We start from the raw sequence: 19,569 nt of genomic DNA, 5'->3' as shown, positions 1-19,569 counted from the left end.
GTTAATATCTCGTTCAGGAGTTGGTTTCCCAACTTCCCGTTGACCGTTTTCTACGTAAGATTTTCAAGAGGAAACTTGCAACGTTTTCCTCTAGTTCAGATCTTGCCCAGTCGCCCATTGTTTCACAGTTACGCTGGTTCGCCCTCTGCAAGATCAGCCGAGCCCAGCATAGACCATTCTGGATGTACCGGTACGTGGATCTACTACAGTACAATAAAACAACAGTTAACAAAAAAATTCACTTTACTCTACCAGAGGGTAAACAAGGCCAACATCATAAAAAATAGACAATTAAAATACCTAAGCTTAAATAATTAATCACAATAGTTTTTCAAGGTGAGTTTTGGCACGATGTTCATTGATTGGAGCTCTTGAAATAGTAGTTTGCAGGAATAGGGAAGTTTGATGTGGGACACTGAAGCGCTGCTCTGGCAACCATGACACCTGTAACCGAAAAAAGAAGAGAGTAGAGAATTTTAGGGACGAAGATAAAAATGTAACATGGTGATCTTATAAAAGAAATGTATCATACTATTTTTACTCACAGAATGAAGACCTGATTCGTAAGACTCTGAGACCAACTTGAAATATAAATGGTAGAACATGATTAAGACTTACCATCCAGAATAAGCCAATCTGCCACAAGATCCGCATACATCCACATCAAAGACATCACTAGAAATCATCAGTCTTTCCAGGAGCATCATACTGCAAAAAAACAAACAAAAAAATGTATGTAAAATTATTTTTTTTAAAAATCAGGTGCTAATTGCAAGAAATTAAGTACACTGAGTTGGCCCAAAATTTTGGGAGCTTATATCCACAACCCATTACACATTTTCACAAAAAAAAAAAAAAAAAAAATTAGGATTGTAAGAACGAAATTAACCTGACGTCAAGTTGCCACTTTACACAAAATAACAGTATTTTTAACATTGATTTTTCGAAGTAAGTGCAAAACAAATCGATGGCCAAAGTGCGAAACCACGCATTTCTATTGCGGCGTCTCAACATTTCCACTCCTATTTTACTTTTTCACGGAGAAACTAAAAACAAAATTTTATAACTTTAGTTCTAAGATTAGCTTTTTTTACTTTACACTCCTATTTTACTTTTTCACGGAGAAACTAAAAACAAAATTTTATAACTTTAGTTCTAAGATTAGCTTTAAGCACAAATTAACTCCTATGTAATTAATGCCCCGTAAGGGGCAGTCGTACATTTTTCTTTAATAAAAAAGAAAAAAAAAACGGAGAAACAAGCCAACTTGATAGCTTGAAATTTAAGCAGAATATTCTGCTAACAGAGAAAAAAAATCAAAGAGGTTTTCAAGAAGCTACATCGAGTAACTTTCCAAAGAATAAATGGATCGCATTCAGCAAAAAGGAACCAGCGCGATTACAGTGTTTTCAAAATCGTACAACTTCTCCTTTTCTTTTAAAATTACTTAATATATGTACAGTATTAAAATTTACACAATTATTTTCCTTTAAAATTAACAAGTTTTTTGTAGAAAGCCAAAGCTATTTGCTATTCTGGTGAATTTTTAGATAATTATAAAGAAGCAACATTTTTACGACACTGTAATCCCGCTGTACCCTTTTTGCTAAATGCCATCCAAATGACGTATGCACAGGAAGTCTGCAACGTTGCAAACGGGGATACATGGTTTCGGACTTTGCCATCAAAATATAATATCCAAGATGGTGATGAAAGTCTAGTACAGCGATTTGTTAAATGGCTATTTTCCGATGGATTTTCATATAAGTAAATGTGTGAACAGTGGTAATTCTACCCTGTTGGCAATAGAGTACCTATATACGGGAGAGTATTGCCATCTCAATCCTTTAGTTGGCGATACTACTTATTCTCTGTTTAGAACTGTTACAAATAATTCATTTTGGGCAAAGCAGTTGAGTCAGGCTGCTTCAATTGATGTTGATCGTTTACAATAATTCATATGCATACAATTTAGCGTTGCCAAATTTTGAGAATCGCCGCTTCATGACAAGACCTTCACAAACACAGACAAACTTTGAAACCTGAATTTAACGGAAAGAAAACTCACCTTGCACCATAACTGATAAGACAGTCTCTCTCCATTTCACCGAGACGGAGTCCTCCATCCTTGCTGCGACCTTCTGTTGGCTGTCTTGTCAGTACAACGCGAGGACCACGAGATCTTGCGTGCATTTTGTCCTGCACCATGTGCTTCAGTTTCTGGTAATAAATCTGCCGGGAGAATTGGAAAAATTCAAGTGCATCAGAGAGAGAATTTTGAAAATAATTATTTCAGTAAGTATGTATTTTATTCTTGGTACAGGATAAAGAGTCGACTTCAGATGACAGGTTTTAACTTTCTACTCATTTTTTTTTTTTTTTTTTTTTTTGTCTCGACACCTAAACAAATAGAGACCATATACAAATTAAAGGTCATTTTTTCCGATCCTTTGACCCCTTCTCCCTCCCACCCTCTTTTTAAGGTACTCACAAGGCATAACTAAACTTACCTCTTATAAGTGCCCTACATACTTAATTGACAATCCCTAAATCAGATTAAGCAAACAGGGAAGGGAAGAAACGATTCTGAAAGGTTTTAAGCGCCAATGCTGTGGTTTTTTTTTTTTTTTTTTTTTTTTTTAAAAAAACTGACAGAAGCACACAATTTATGCTTACCGGTCCTGAATAAATATATGCTTGGAGTGGCTCGCCCGTAATACCTGAGTAGAAAACATCTTTTCCTAGATAGTTGAAGCCGTTGGCCATTAATTCATCACATATATCTTCTACTTTGGCACCGCCAAAAGCTATAGAACAGACAAAAATAAATTTGCTATTGTTAATGATGCACAAGTCTCTGATAACTGTCACGAATAAGTTCAAAGACTATGGAACTTTGTCAAGTTTGATTCAAGAATTGGATACAACGATCCGACAGATGCGAATTAAGTATCTTAGAACCATTTGCATGAAATTCAATTCTTAAATATCAAGCTTTAGAAGCACTGAAAATGTGCTCCGAGTCAGAAAACCGTAGTAGTCCACAAGTCAAGGTTAGGAGTTCAGCATGACACTGCACATGTTCTCATTGAAACAGTAAAATAAGGCACATAGTTGCATGAAAAAATTCCAAATTCGACTTTTAGGTGAATAATTAGCAATTTTGCACTCGTCAATTCAAACTCCTGGCTTGACAAAAGCCGAAGTCTACCCAAGTAAACAAGACTATGTGCTTCGTAATTAAATAATGGTTTCAGCATTTTAAATTTTTCCTGACAATTTTAGAAGCTTTGTATCTTGAAAGATATGGGAAGTATATAGAACTAATCTCTGTTCATTCAAGAACAAAATAATTTAGTTTTCAATGGTAGAACTGACACAAGTTGATTTTGGTTTTGCAGTAGGTGGAAATTTTGAATTTCTTATTCTGATGTGCAATATAAATGCTGATTTCTCACTTACAATTCGAATTTACACCTTTTAAATACGTTCATTATGTTCTACATGAAATTCACATGCGGAAACATCCTATAGATCTTGAACTCTTAATTTTGTATTTCTTGATCAAGTTTCACTACACACATGGTTGTTGTCTCGATTAAATCCAATGATTTGAGAAATCTCAATTGTCATTCTAAAATTATCAGACCAACAAGACAGCGACGAAATACATACAAATTCTGTTCATTGATTAAATTCTACTTGCTTCCCTGTTCAGTGGTTCATACAGACCATAAGCTCCGATTATCGAACACGGAACATGAATGTGAGATTCTATACCATGTACATAGTAATGGCTCTCAAAACCCAACTTATTATTCATATTTTCGGTGGGAACGGGGTGCCAGCTATCTTTACGTTTGGTCAATTTTATGCCAAAATTAATTCTACATGAAAACTGACCACAAAATTCTGATGAAATTCAATCAGAATGTCTGTTAAAGTTTCATTTTGAATTTTCCTAATATTGTAAATGAAATTTCCTGATTTTTTCCGTCGATAAATTGACACTCGTTCGATTCTACAAGTCAACGAATTCAATAAATCGAAAAAAACATGTCACTTTAGCACGTGCCAAACTATATACAGTTGAAAAATGCGACTTAGAGCATTCATAATTTCCTGATCTACGACTATTTTCCTGATTACGTCAAATTTCTTGGTATTTCCGGTTTCCACCGTCAGTTGTTTGATATCTACCAAAAAAAAAGCTTACCTGTGCCGTATTTATACGTGCCGGTCATGAGACCAGCTTTCCCGGCTAGAAGTTCGATTAACTTGCCGACAGTCATTCTGGACGGAAACCCGTGAGGATTCATGATCATATCTGGACAAATGCCTTGATCGTTGAATGGCATATCTTCTTGTTCGACTATTAAACCTGAATAGAATCGACAAAAAATTATGTTAGAGCCGGAGGAGAAAGTAAAACACTGAAATGAAACATATTTTATCGCTTCTCCAACATGGGGGTACCATATCTCCATTTCCATGTCAATTTAAGTTCATGCTCTCTAGGGCTTATGTGCAAAATGGAAATACAACTTCATGTCACAGGAGCAACAATTCATTTTTGAAAAGAAGAAACTTGAATACTACTGCGTAGTGGTACATGAAGTGGACTGCGTTAAGCAGAAAGGAACCAAGCCTTATTAGCTATTGCCAAATTTAACTGGGCAATTAATTTTTTACATGAAACAGTTATGCGGATTTTGGTGCAAATTTCAGTGAATTTTTAGCATAGTACAAAGGAAATTTCTTAAAGTTTTCAAAGGAATCCGTACAAACGTTCTTTTTTGAAAAATTAAATGGCCCAGTTAAATTTGGCAATAGCTGATTCCTTCCTGCTAAACGCGATCCGAGCAACCATGATTTTCTGAGGGTGAAATTGCAAGAGCGTGTATCTTGACTTACGTCATTGCAGTCTTCGTATCATACTTTGCTTTTTGAATGGAAAAGTGCTCAATTTCAATATTTTAAAACTCTCCTGATTTTTTTTCCTCTGTGTTAAGAATATTCTGTGAAAATTTCAACCAATAGTGTTTGTTCAATCTCCTTGTATAAAATAAAATGGAAGCAGAGCTTTTAAAACACTGCAAACGAGATAGGTGTCCTTGCAGCTTCACAGTTATTTTGATCAAAGTGGCTGTGCAGTGTGCACGGAGGAAGAAATCTCAAAGGGCGAAGGAAAAGCCATTCCAAACAAAAAGCGAGGAGAGCAATTTTTATCGAGTTGGAAGAAAAGATCCGCATTTAAATCCTCAATGGGTATTCTTGAATAGTCGTACCTACAACACCCTTCTGTCCATGACGGCTACTGAACTTATCGCCAACTTCAGGTCTCCTGGTTTGCCGTAGTGAGAGTTTAATTAGGAAAGCATCATCGTGATTTGAGGATACCATGACTTTTTCAACATAGCTAGGAGCGGAAGTTCGGTAGGAGACTGGGACTTCCTTGTATTCGGGTAACGTGGCCTGAGGTGTTCCTGGACTTGCAACATTCAACAGAGGCATTGATTTGTTTACTAAGATCTGAAAAAAAAAAAAAAAAAAAAAAAAAAAAAAATCATAACATAATGCAATTTAATTTGGTAATGAAAAACGCAAGAGCCGAAAATAGGGCAAAGATAAAAAAAAAACAAAGTATGGGTAATCAAGGCTAAAAATTCGATGCCTTAAAAAACAGGACGTTTCGGGGTGCCAATTATGAACCGTATAAAAATAAAAGAAAGACAAATAAAAAACGGAGCAAAAGTTAAAAGGTACATATTACAGCAGGGTATACAAAATTAAACCGTTTGTCCCCAGCTATGACATGTAGGTTTTAGTTTTTGATCCTTTCTTAAAATTTATTTTCTTTTTATTCGGTGGATAATGGGGTTGTTGGGACCTCAAAACATCCAGGCCTTTTAAATAATTTCATTTTCTGCCTTGCTCACCCAAAATTTAGGTATTTTTTGCGGGGTTTTTTATCCTTCATTTGAAAACATGGTGGTAATTCAACTGAGAGAACACTTCTTGCGATTAATTTTAATACTTTCTCATCAAGCCTCATGAAAAGTAAGTTCCTTGCAGGTTAGGACAGCCCAACTTCTAGCCAATTAAAACCCAGGAATGGAATTTTGCATTTGGTTTTTGAAGTAATTATGGTTCCTTTCAGAGGAAGATTTAATAAACATAACAGATAAAAATAAATATAAAAGACAAGAAAAAGAAACTGAAAAACGTGGTCTGAACTGTAAGTTCATCACAGACATCATATTTTTTATTCTAACTGAAAATTTTAGGCATTGATTTTCTTGCAGAATTATGTGACCCCAGCATTATTCTACCATCCCACGTCTAAAAGGATAGATGTTATTCTATGTGCCTCATTGGAAGTAGCTCTGATTATGCAAATTACCTGGCGTTCTTTGACCTGTTGACCTATTGCTGCAATACCATCACCATCGAGGATTTCATGTTTGTATGGAGGTTTTTTGGTTTCAGCATCCATTAGGGGTCCTAATATTCTATCAAAAGTTTGATTGGGATAGTGTTTTAGAGAGCATTTGGCATTCCTGTAAACTAAACACCGCCCAAATCCTGGAAATGAAGCATAGACTATTTTTAGTACATGAAAATAACATTTCATTAAACCTTCACTTAAAAGACTCAAATAGTTACAAAGAGAGTGCTGTTTTTAAACGCGGCAACAATTTCATGTCACCACCATTACTATTTTGAACAACACAATGAAAAAAAAAAAAAAAAAATACTATGCAAAAATTAGTCTGAAAAATTTGATAGTGTATCGTTTATGTCATTTAATCAGCTACAGGCTGTGGATTGTTAAACCGCTCCAAAAACATAGTCAAAATTTCATCACTTGCTTCCAAAAATTCTAATTCCCTAGGCGTTCCCTACACATTTTTGTCATAATTTTACTTTGGTTGAAAAAATAAGACAGAACTCAGCATTAAAACCATGAGGACAGTCAGGGGTTAGAAGTTTTCAACCACTATTACTGATATGTCCCAGAACTTTCTAGGTTCTTAGGGTCTCGAAAATTCCAGCATTTTTCAAGGTTTTCCTTGTTAAACGACCTGCACTCTCTTGTTTACTATATATTGTGCTGGTATCATCAAAAACTCGCTTGGAAACATTTCTACTCTAATCCTAGAGTCAATCCTGTTCTTCAATTATTCGCACTGCTATTCATGATCAATTTGTTGGGGTCCTGCTCTGGCATAATGGTTGAAATGTTAATATGTAGAAATAATTTTAAAAAAATTTACAAATATATATATTTGAATAAAAATCAATAGAATGGCTTACCACGATCTAAAGATGCTTTGTTCATGATGATGGCATCTTCAATATCATAGCCTGAATAACTCATAACTGCGACGGTCGCATTTTGACCAGCAGGCAATTTATCATAGTTGATAAGTTCAATGGTACGTGTTTTCACCATCGGTGTCTGAGGGTAAACTAGATTGTACAAAAGTGTGTCTATTCTATTCAACTGATTGTAAGATACAGCACCTGAAAATTGAGGACATCAGCAAAACATTTTGACTCAATAAAAAGTACTTTTTAGATCAACTGTGGAACTTATTACAGTAAAAGCCTCACTGATTTGGACGCTCTTGAAGTAAGATTTTTGGCCTACGCTTTCTTTAACTCATTTTTTTCTTAAAAACACTGTATACGATTCCCTTTAATTTAGATAACAACTAAGTCAGATAATTGTCCAATCTTGAATGATCTTTTAGGTGGTTGTAGATCGCAACGAGTTAGATTGTATCTTGATGTTCCAAGAATGCAAAGAAAAGAAAGAGCAAGAGAAGAGAGGACCGCAAATTTGATCAAAAAGACTACGCATGGAATACCAAAAAATTTAGCGCGAACTAAATTTAGATATTTTTGATATGATGTTCCTTACTACATCCTGAGCACAATGAGCTTTTAAAATTGCACTTTCTACGAGCAAATCCTGAGAAAAGCGAGGCTGAAAAATGTTCAACACATTATCCAGTAGAAATTTTGCAACATCTAATTTGTGATCAAGGAGAATTTTTGTCTTCTCAGTGTTCACGATAAAACAGACAAAAAGAATCCAATTCTTCTGAATGATAGAAACATGCGGCGCAGCATCCACACACACACACAGACAAAACCACAGGCACACATTTCCATGAGAAAATGCATGTAACAATCGGGAAAAATTCACTATTCAGCCTCGCTTTTCTCAACATTGCTACATGGAAAGTTCGATTTTAACAGTTATTGTCCTTAGAAGGTCATATAGAACAGATCAAATAATATTGAAATTTAGCCAGCGCCAATTTTTTGATATTCCAAGCCTGGTCTACTATTGAAAAGTGAATTTGTCGAGGTTTGCGAAGTTTTGGGGAGTTATCGAATTTGGCAAAACGCCTCGGATCATCTTAAGTGATAACTATTGGAATCAGAGATATTTTGAACACTCCGCTATACAACAGCCCTTTCTACATGAGAGATTAGTATGGTACAGACATAGAGTTATAATAAGATTGAAATAAGATGGAATCACACTCACCCATTGCTTGTTTACCCATAGCACACTGATACGTATTTCTAGGACTTTGATTATGGTGAGGGAATGGTATGAGACCAGCGCAGACACCCAATAAAGTAAAAGAAGCTATTTCCATGTGAGTTGTACTTATTGTAATGTTTTTCTCATCTAGGGCTATCATGCTGTTGTTTTCTTCATTTACATCCAGGAACTCTATTAGACCTACAATGAAAAGAAAACATGTAAACCAAATTAATTAATACATTTTGAAGTGGTAACTCTGGCTTAATCATCCAGTCAAGGTTCTTTTTGACGTACAAACTAGAGGCTTCAAAGAGACTCATCGATTAACCTGACTTTTACCGCTGACCAATAAAAGGGCCGGGAAAGGCATCAATGAAATTTGTGAGAGCTTTAGTTTGGGAGTTAAGAAGAGCCATTAGTGCTTTTTTCTTAGAACTGTTTGCTACAGAGCCAAGTTTTCTTCAGATTGGAGCTGATAATGTCTCCCCTCCTTTCTGCATGATTTTATAGTTGATTTACACCATTAGTATCTTATGTAACAAGGTTTCAAATTCTTAAAAACAGACAAACTCCACAATTTCTCCTCGTTTTCTCTGACAAAATTGATGAAAGTTTCCTACATTTCCGATCATCAATCTGATAACACACACACACACACAAAAAAAAAAAAAAAGTTTCTACCGAAGTTTCTAAAGTTTCAGTTTCTACCAATGACTAGAAAACTGGCTCTAAAATGTCGCTTTCATCATCAAAAATATACTGGAATACATACTAAACAAGGTCATCAAGTTATCACATTATTTAGACTAAATAAGGTGTGAAGTGAAGCACTACGCAAGATACTTTCTCTTCAAAATTTTAGTGGGAAAATAAATCACAACGGGAAGTCCGAACATCAACTCCTAAACAAGACACAAGTGTTAACAATTGACATTGCTTTAAAGGTAAAAATACAAGTAACATCATTTGTACTATCCAATCTCAATTTTATCTACATTGAAAATTACTTGTCAATGTCTCGTTTAGGAGTTGATTTCCGAAGTTCCCGTTGTGTACTTTGCTTTCTACATGAAATTTTGAAGGAAAAACGTGTAACGTTTTCATCTAGTTTGGACCATGTTTAGTGGTCATTTCCCAAGATCCTTCTTCTGACTCATGTGATAACTTGGAGGGAAAAGAAAAATACTCCAGTATTTTTCATAAAATCCTCCAGTATGTTTCATAAAATCCTCCAGTATTTTTCATAAAATCCTCTTACAACTCCGGATTTTCAAGCACTGTAAAGTTCTGATTCCAACATTCATACCTTTACGGTTTTATGTAACAGATACTATTTTGCAGTTCATGAGTTTTCAACTAGGCATCCCAGTGTACAACTTTCACTGAGCCTTTAATTTTTTTCAATCCTTGTGATTCCAGCTTCCTATCTCACATTTATGATGACAGATCATTGAGCTTCTTCAAAATTCTATACATGCAATTAGACGCTGACAAACGATTTATTTTGGATTAATAAGATGAAGTCATACCATCATTCAGGAAATCCTGAAACCTTCTGATACCCTGATCTAGCTCATTAAGATGTTCCGAAGTGACTAGAGGTCTCCCATCTTCTACAATAATATACGGTCTGGAATTCAAAAACAGTAAAAGAACAAATTGAGACAAGATCCTAAATAATTATTAAAGGCGAGAAATGAGCGTTGAGAACCAAAAGCAAGATATACTTTTTTGCTACTTTATAATAAACAAACCACATTTTATCTGAATAAAAATGTATAAATTAAGACACGACAAAAGCCTGCAAATTTCTACTTCCAATTGTATCATGTTTCATCTGTTTTTGAAGATTGAAGGTCTACTGTTCTAGGGAAGCACAATTGTTGGTGGCGATCAGAAACTGAGGCTAACAATTAACGCTTCATTATTATTCAAATCAGCGAGCATTTACCACTCACAGTACGGTGAAAAGAAAAATTCAAGAACTTTTGAAGCATCTTCCAAAAATCCAGCAATTGCAAAGCCCTGATGAGAATCTCAACATCAAACCCAAAAATATCAAAAATCCTAATGGATCTTAAAATCTTTTCAGACCGTGCAAATGATGATTTAACTAAACTCGTGGATAACAAATAAGATAAGAACATTCCAGTTTAAAATATCACACCTGCAAAGTCTGCCTCCATCACAACTGATGTAGACGCAGTGATGCCTATGGTGCACATACAAGGAGACGAATTCAGATATACGTCCGCATCTTCTCAGCATCCTCAAAATATTCACTAGCCGCTCGTGATTCACAGTTATTCCTAATAAGTTACCTGCAAAAGACAATAGGGGGATGAGCCAAATAAAATGTGAAAAATAAGTGGTACGTGTTGCTTCTAAAGGTTTTTGATGCCCAAAGGTAAAAGGGAATGAGGAAATCTTGGGCATGACGGTTTTTTCAATGATTTTTCCTGTTCTAGGGGTGGACAAGGGTTCTGGGACCTCGTCAAAGAAATGGGCCACAAGACAAAGACTCAACTAGAATAAAATTTTAATGGTTTTCTTTTTAAAATCTTACACCCAAAACGATACACGCAACGGAATGTTGGGAAATTGACTTCTGAATGGCATATTAACAAGTATTTCAAATACAGATCAAATGGAAATGAAATTAAGCAAATATCGTAATTAGTATTTTTACTGTTTAACCAATTTAAACGCTTATATCTTATTTAGGAGTTGTTTTTCAGATATTCCGTCGACTATTTGTTTACCTTGTTAAATTTTGAAGAGGAAACATAATGTGTTAAGCTTCATCTCATTCATTGTCTAGTGGCAAATTCTGTTAGAAAAATGAATGGAACGATTATTGAGGGGAAAGTTAGTCTCAAAGAGGGGCTCTGAGAATCACCAAACATCAAAACCAACTTGTTACAGCCATTTAAAACCGTCAAGATGATAAAAAATACTCTGCAAAATATAATCACTCTTGTGCATTAAAAGTTTCAATTTCGTTGCTGATGGCCAGGTAGAGAACGCCAATAAAACGCGTTCGAAACTAGAACTTTTAAGTTGGTGATTACATTTTTCATGAGAATTTTTATCATCTCGACAAATCCACTGGTTTTCCTCCCTCGCCTTACATTTATATTTTATAAAATTTACCTTACTTCCAGCTTGCAGCCAAGTAGTAATTCATTTTTATTTTTTAAACTGCGACGTTTCGTCTCACATGAGAGACATCTTCCGGCAGGTTTCACGCTTGACACTTAGCACATTAAAACTTAAAAGCAATTATAAATATATTTTTATATTTTAGACTTTTAACCAGTTCTTGTTTTCTGAACTTGAAACACAATCTTTGTTCATCAAATGTGAATTACTATCATTTCAAATAAAATACTTAAATCCTTTTCACGTACCATTTAAAAATACAATGAAGACACCGGGTTTGTAAACTTCATCCCCACTTATCAAACTGATGCTTTCTACGCCTATATTGTGAGCGATTTGTGCAAGGGGGCCTTCCTCAGATTCAGTCGTAATGTGGGTCATCAACGCAAGGTTCTTCACAAGACCGCAAGCCTGAAAAAGCCAGGATCATTCAAGAAACAAAAACAAACCAAAACAAGCTTTGATCTAAAAATAAATTTTCAACAATATGCTTTCGAGGGCTATGATGTATAAGACCTGCTTTTTACCAAGGTTTTTAATACACATTTTAAATTAGAACTTTCAGATTTGACTAATAATAAGTCTTCGGATCGTATCCGGAAAGTATTACGGATGAAAAGGAAAAGGAATTTCTTTTGAGGATATCTGCTGTAATTTTTTAGTTCACTATGTACCATGATTGCATAATCCTCCATCTTGTTGGTACACACAGTTTTATAAAGTTGTGTGATATAAACAGGTGCTAACCTTGCGAATGAAAAATCTAAGTTCAAAACATCCTAAACAGTATCAGGCATTGTTAAAATTGTGAACATTTTTCCTGATTGAAAAAAGACCTCAAAGACTGTTCTTCCTGTTTTGGTAGATACATTTCCTCTACATTTACACCTGTATTTGCAAGCTACGAATCCTTATGTGAATAATTTATCTGATCTATATTATCATTTGACCACTGGATTTCCATGGTACAAGAGATGGTGCACAATTGTGACTACAACGATAGTGTTTAGCAAAGTTTAAATTTTTCAAAAGATGGAAAACTACATGAAGGATCACGACGTATCTAAAATCACATTTATAATCTGATCTTTCATATCAACAAACTTGCTCAGAATAACTAATTGCGCAGATAAATAGGGTAAGCCATGAATTTTGTACAAACCTCTCCTTCAGGCGTATCGGACGGACAAAGCATGCCCCACTGAGAGGGCTGAAGCGATCTCGGTCCAGACACTTTCCGCGTTTTCTCAAATTGAGAGTTGACTCGAGTCATCATTCCTAGAGCTGATATGTACGACAGTCTCGACAGAACTTGAGTCACACCGTGCCTTTCCATTTTGAACCTTCTGATGGTCCAGTTACCCTGGAATTTCAGATGAAAGGTTCATAGATTTATCCTTAAAGTAGGCAAGGTTTACAGTTTTTCAAAACCAAATTCAAGGACTTTTCAAATGAGTAAAATTGGAGAGATCTAACAAAGTTTCAAAAGCCTTTGAGAACTGAAAAATGAAACTATCTTTTTCTACGGTTCTTCTCGGATACTGATTCGTAAAAACTAAAACGGCAAAAATTTGTATCAGCACGTTACCTGCCATACCTTGAAGCCTTGTGTAGTATTGCCTGGACCAACATTGAAGGGTTTTGCAAGCGTTTTACCCGTTGTTCCAATTGCAATGTGGGCGCTCACATTGACCTCTTCGGTAGGGTCAGTGGTTGTTTCCACCGTGTATATGCTCATGGCTCACTACCAACATGATCCCAGCAGGAGAATGCACCAGAACTTTTGTTTTTTTGTTTCTTTTTCTCGGTGGCGTGAGGTAAATATGTACCCAAAACACCATGGCAGGCAAAAGGTTAAAAGCGCCATTGGACCAGTAAAGGAAATAAGACAATATTCTGAATGGACTCAAGAAACCGTGACAATGTGAACTTTAAAGATTTCTAGGTACATGTAAACGATTTTCCAAAATGCAAGGGCTCAAGAATTCAAGAGAAAGTTCAAGTATAACTAGGCAGTTTTCAGATTGTCAAGAATCCTGATGGAAAAAATGTGCTATCATCTCAATCTCAACCTAAAGTGTCTCCTAAAACGAAAAAATTGAAAGATTGACATTAAGAGACGAAAGCTCTGTCCTGTAGAAGGATCATTTCAGCGACTCAAAACAATGAGAAAAAATTGTAATAAGACGTGAGAGGGAAATAAACAAGATTTGTGGCTACGTATTCTGGTGAAAACTAGAAATTGTCCTGAATAAGTGATACAGAGGGGATTTTAAAATGACATATTCTGAGAGCTTAAGACAAAGAGGGAAATATTAATTCAAAGAAGATACTTACGGTCAAAATAGCAAGAGTAAGTTGATTTGTTATCAGATCTTGACGCATGTGTTTGACAACATCAAACTGAGCGGCTTTTATTTTAGGAATGATTTTGTCGGCAATTGTTTTCAACTGAAACCAACACAGAGGAATATTAGACACTAAAGTAAAAAACAACTGTGGACTAAATGTTTTGATTTCAAGAATCATCGAAGGATTCAATTCCGCCATAAACAAGAAAAAAACTCTGACACACGGTGGAAATAGAGATACACCTTTCCCTTAGAGGATCGACAACTTATGCTACTTCATGATATCCAACAACAAAAATGATTTAGAGACTGTAAGAGACATGTTTGTAGTCTAAAAAATTTCGACGAAAGTGAGAGTTTGTAGCATGTTACCTTTCGCCTTGGATTTTTCAATAAATTAACTTACTTCACTATTGAATCGCTTGAAAGCATCTTCAAACATGAGTGCAAGCAATGAACCTGCTAACTCCAGCCTCTTGTTTCCGTAGTAATCTCGATCGTCCAACATTTCCGGATCATCTTGGGCTTGAATCACGCGCCGAATCATCAGAGCTAGGTACATTGCTTTTCCTTTGAAGTTGAAATTTTCTACCTGGAACAAGGCAGAAAAAAACAGAAATAGATAATTTTAGCAAGCTTGTGGCTTAGAGAGTCATAAAAAATGAAGGCACTGAAGGAGAGAGATAAATTGAAGAATGACTTAGGTTTGATTAGAGCAATTCATTGGAGGGTTGGAGAAGTCCGATAAATTGAGGGGCTTGGGACAAGGCGCATAACTGCAGTTTTTGCTTCGGGAAAAACAGGTTTAAAGTTTCAAAATTATATGCAGCCTTGTGATAGAAAGAAAGTTCGAACTCACATTTTGATGCTTAAAAATTGAATTTTACCAGTGAATTTTTCACAGAATTTATTTCAAACCTAGATTAAGTTGAATTCACAAATATCTCAATTTTTTTCGAAAACTGCACTTATGCGCCTTGTCCTCTGAGCCTCTCAATTATGGAGCGACTTAAAGCCTTGGAGACCTTGGTAAAAAAATGTTTTAAAGTAAACTTTTAAAATTCTCTGACCTCAAAAACTCCATCTTCATTTTTGATACATCAGGTTAATTTTTTCATGAGTCATGCGACTCAATGTAATTTTATTAAACTTAACACTCAAAATAAAAATAAAAAATTTACCTCCTTGATTCACCAAAAAGTTCTGTAAGTAAATAGAGAGTGTTAAATGAGAAAAAGAGGAACATCATTCGCTCAAAAATCTGGAATAACATAATTTTCATCAGCAAATTATTATTTTCTTTTGCCAGACTTACTGCTTGTTGAAACGGAACAACTAAGTGTATAATTGTACTACTAGGAGAAAATGTTTTGGCAAATGGGCTCAACAGAAAGAAAGGTAGGGAGAGAAAGCGAAGAATTTACTTACAGGTACATGAGCTAGAACAGTGGTTGCGAGAAGATCACGGGCATCGTCAACTGGGGATTTTGGTTTGCTGCCGGCCGAAAAAAATCGTTTCTGTCTCATTTTCTTCCCGATAAAACTGAGGGATAAACAAAAAAGGCAAGTAAAGCAGTGAGACATTAGATTTAGAATACTCACACGAAACCATGCAATCAGTGTAAGAGCAGAATCGAAACGTACTTAATAGTAAGAGCAATATTTTCTACACTCAGTTCAGGAAAGAAAGAAGCTTCCTGAATTGATGGAATACGAGCAAAAAACTGGTGCCGGCCTGACATTTCCTACACCAAAACAACAGGTATTACTTTACATTTTTCATTATTGATCCACCAACAAGAACTGAAAAAGAACAGTTCTCATCGATAGTTTCGAGCTGCTTCAAAAATTTGGATTTTTCCTTTTCAAAGTCGAAATTTTTCAGTTAGACTTTCATATGAACCATGGCAAAGAGAAAGAAAATAATGAGAGATCAGGTCTTCCTGGAGAAATTCTTTGGTCATAAATTTTTTATCCTGGTAAGTGATATTATTGAGGTTTCTTGGCTTTCCAGTCGTGTAAGCATCCTGATCACTGGAAGGAAAAAGTACTGAACTAATAACAATTAAGCCTAGATGCATGGAATATTTTTTATTGCATAAAAGTAATAACACCGTTGACATGCCAATGTCTCATGCTTATCTCTACTTTGTTTATCACCTCTGTAAAAACCGCATCCCTATTAGTTTGTTTATTTGAAAGCCTACTAAGGTCTGCTCTACTTGCTTTTTCAACTGCTGGATTTCCTAGTTATACATTGCATAAGGTGGTAATCCGTAAACTAAATTGGTGTTTTTCCCTGTTTCATTCTTTTATTGATCTTTTACTGTCTTGTAATATTTGTTCAAAACCTATGGTTCTGAAGATGGCGTTTGGCTGAAATGCAATGCACATTAGTGGTATGTCAACATAGTTATTGTTTTAAGGTGATAAAAAAATATTCCATGCATCTAAGCTTAATTGTTATTAGTTGTCTATTAAAATAGATGCAATATGCAGACTTTCAATAAACAAAAACATACTCACTTTAAAGCTTGTAATTGGGTACAAACATCTTCGCACTCAACCAAAGAATGCAGGAGGCGAGACATTATTAGCGGTTCTGATCCTATCATTTGGACAATCAACTGGTCGCTTTCAAAACCCATTGCTTTGAAGACTACCATTATTGGAATATCCTGAAAAATAGGAGTGAATACTAAAATTTAAATTTGTTTAGGCGACAATAATCATATTTCTACAGAGAACTGCAATTGCTGCAACCGCGGTACGACTTCATGTTATATTTTATTTTTTTATGGAAAACTTGTCAATATAATTTCTTGAAAACTTCCTTGACTTTTCTTTTCTGTTGACAGAATATTTGGTGTAAAATTCAAGCTTTTAAGATGGCAGGTTTCTCTCCAAAAAATTTAAAATAGGAGCAGAAGAATTTAAGAATGGAGATCTAGATTCGCACCTTAGCAATTGGTAGGTATACAAGAAAACAGTTCAGATTTGTTGGCTCCAAAAACTCCTATAGCTATGAGTAAGTTTTCTTATCATTACTTCTTTTAACTGAAACTGTTTCAATAGCTTACCGAAAATCAATAAGACACCACTAATTATGGGTGTATTTATAGAACCCCCCTTTTTCTGACAAATTTGGCTTTAGAAAAACGAGAGCATTAAGAAAATTAGAAATTTTTATACTTTACAAAAAGACTTAAGCTGCTTAATAATATCAAGGTAGAGTCTGAATGCAGAAGCATCAGTACTGGATGGATGGCATCTACGTGGCTATCAACAATTACCTCCAGGTAAAATTGAAATCATACTTACATCTTGCAGTGCGTTATGACCGACATAATATTTATTCCTTTTCATAATAACTGTGGTTCGAGATTTCTTATCATGAGTACTACTCGTGACTTGACACATGACGCCACCTTTGCGATCTTTTTCAACCAGGATTCGATTCTGGGTAATTTGCTCTTGAATCAAAATAACCTGTAGCAAAATAAAATGAAACCTTTGAGAATTTATTCTGATAAAACAATACGACCCCTTGTCATCAACTAAATATTTGGGGAACAAATGGCGAAAGCAAATGTTATTCCTCCGTAGAACAGGTTTTATTTTTAAAGATTTCAACATACTTATGATTTTCCTTGTGCCAAAAACTATAGAAAACAACAGTTGGCAAGCCAATTACTCCACGGCTTAACTAACTACTGACTCATTAATGAAAAAGTCAGAGAGTTATGTAGTTACGGGTTTTTTTAGGTTGTAAAACTTAATGGACATGCAGTAAAATTGCTCACAAAAGAAAAATTGTGAATTTAATTTCACCCAAAAATGTAAGACTTAAAGTAACAAATTAGAAAGTTTGTCATTAAATTAGAAAGTTTGTCATCAAATTAGAGAGTTTGTCATCTAATTAGAAAGTTTGTCATCAAATTAGAAAAGTAAATTATAACCTTTTCTGTACCACGAACAACAAAATAACCGCCAGGATCGTGTGGACATTCATTCATTTTCGAGAGTTCGAATTCGGTTTTTCCTGTGAGGACGCAGTTGGAACTTCTCAGCATTATTGGCATTCTGGAAAAAAAAGAATGAGGGAATGATGGGAACAGACAACTAGGGAACAAAAAGGTATTGTTTCCACTGGAGTCACCATCAAAATAGTTCAGTGAATTTCCTCTAAGTCAAATGCTCTTTAAGTGGAATTTTCCTCAGGTCAAACTTTTATAAGATCCGTCGAATTTTTCATTCCTGTCAAACAAGTAGCCCCCCAAGTGGAATTTCTCTGTAAGTGGAATTAACAGTCTGGTCCCTGGGCAGTTTGACTTGGAGGAAGTTAACTGGACGTATTTATGCGAAAAGGAACTATATCCAAGTGGAAAGATGGGGTATGCTCTTTGTGAGCTCCATAAGAAACAATGTAAAAGTGGATATAGCTCCTTTTGACAAAATGGAAAAGCTGGATTTTCTATTAAATCAAAAGGAACTGAGCGCTAACTCATGAGCCGTGGGCATGCGACAAGAGCAGCGTGGACAGGGCTCATGAGTTAAAGAGTCCCACTACCGAGTTCCTCGTTGCTCTCGCTCTCGGTCGTCGCCGCTGACGTCACTGGCGCTTTAAAATCCCCATTCATTCTTATGGACCTCAACTAACTAGCAGACCCCATCTTTCCACTTGCACATAGTTCCTTTTCGCATAAATACGTCCAACTGTAATTAGACAGATGGTAATTTTAGAGTTTCAAGACTGAGATCACCAAAAAGTCGAAACTCATAGTGCTCTGGTTAACACGCAAATTCTTAATCTTTGTTTTACAACTCCAAAATAATAGCTTTCCATAATAATTAAGCTAAGATGATATTTTTATACCACAATTTGACAAAATACTTCATTAAGTATGCTGTAGACAACAATGGTTTTAGTGAGCCTGTTTGTAGTCTCCTCAGTAACGCACGTGATTTCCAATCATTCCCAGCAGATCAAGTCATGCTTTGGTTGGAGATATCTTTCAACAACGAACATCGTTAGTCCATCGTTAGAAAAAGTTTTATGTGTTGAAAGAGATTTTCAGAATGATTCTTGAATTGACAAACGGCTGCTTCTTTTTCCAATTCTGGCCTCATTTTTGACATGATTCAATCAGTGTGCAAAAGTCGAGGATTCCTGAATGACTGTTGTACCACAGAGTAGAGCCTGAATTTCAAGATGAGCTGTAATTTTTTTTTTTATTTTTTTTTTTATTCAGTTTATTACAATATGTATATACAATTAATTGTGCAGACCTATTAGAGGTCTTTTTACAATATTACTTAACTTTTAATTAACTCAAAATTAATCCCGCACTTTGAAATAGAATAGAAAAAGAAATAGAAATAAAAATAGAAAGAAAAAAAGAAAAAAAAAGAAAAAAAAAGAAAAAAAAGGTATGGTCAAAAGTGCTAAAGTACCTAACTATTTGTACAAGACTAACAATATAATGGATC

General features: G+C 35.2%; 2 protein-coding genes across 3 annotated transcripts in view; both read right to left on the bottom strand.

Annotated features, from left to right (window-relative positions):
* LOC140224989 (venom protease-like) overlaps window positions 1–19,569 on the bottom strand; it is a 140,546-nt gene that overhangs the window by 86,178 nt on the left and 34,799 nt on the right. The gene's annotated exons all lie outside the window — the stretch shown is intronic.
* Window positions 226–18,183, bottom strand: LOC140224987 (DNA-directed RNA polymerase III subunit RPC2-like). Its single transcript, XM_072302265.1, has 19 exons — window positions 18,039–18,183; window positions 17,401–17,568; window positions 16,606–16,757; window positions 15,508–15,622; window positions 14,486–14,671; window positions 14,066–14,179; window positions 12,891–13,091; window positions 11,977–12,139; window positions 10,734–10,887; window positions 10,096–10,196; window positions 8,564–8,764; window positions 7,318–7,527; window positions 6,404–6,585; window positions 5,289–5,532; window positions 4,217–4,381; window positions 2,677–2,807; window positions 2,069–2,232; window positions 619–708; window positions 226–444 (listed from the first exon to the last, which is right to left on the bottom strand). Exons 1-19 carry the CDS (start codon window positions 18,159–18,161, stop codon window positions 315–317), a joined length of 2,994 nt encoding a protein of 997 aa, XP_072158366.1. The 5' UTR covers window positions 18,162–18,183; the 3' UTR covers window positions 226–314.

This window comes from Bemisia tabaci, chromosome 7 (genome assembly GCF_918797505.1).
Source record: "Bemisia tabaci chromosome 7, PGI_BMITA_v3".
In the NCBI taxonomy this organism is placed as follows: domain Eukaryota; kingdom Metazoa; phylum Arthropoda; class Insecta; order Hemiptera; family Aleyrodidae; genus Bemisia; species Bemisia tabaci.
This window is presented reverse-complemented; position numbering and strand designations above follow the sequence as displayed.

What these genes read in the sequence shown, in the direction of transcription:
- LOC140224987 (XM_072302265.1), bottom strand. Translation starts at nt 18,161, where the DNA reads ATGCCAATAATGCTGAGAAGTTCCAACTGCGTCCTCACAGGAAAAACC. An exon ending in CCGATACGCCTGAAGGAGAG is followed by an intron (nt 12,140 to 12,890) that starts GTTTGTACAAAA and finishes TGGCTTTTTCAG; the next exon opens with GCTTGCGGTCTTGTGAAGAA. An exon ending in TCAGGATTTCCTGAATGATG is followed by an intron (nt 8,765 to 10,095) that starts GTATGACTTCAT and finishes TTTTCATTGTAG; the next exon opens with GTCTAATAGAGTTCCTGGAT.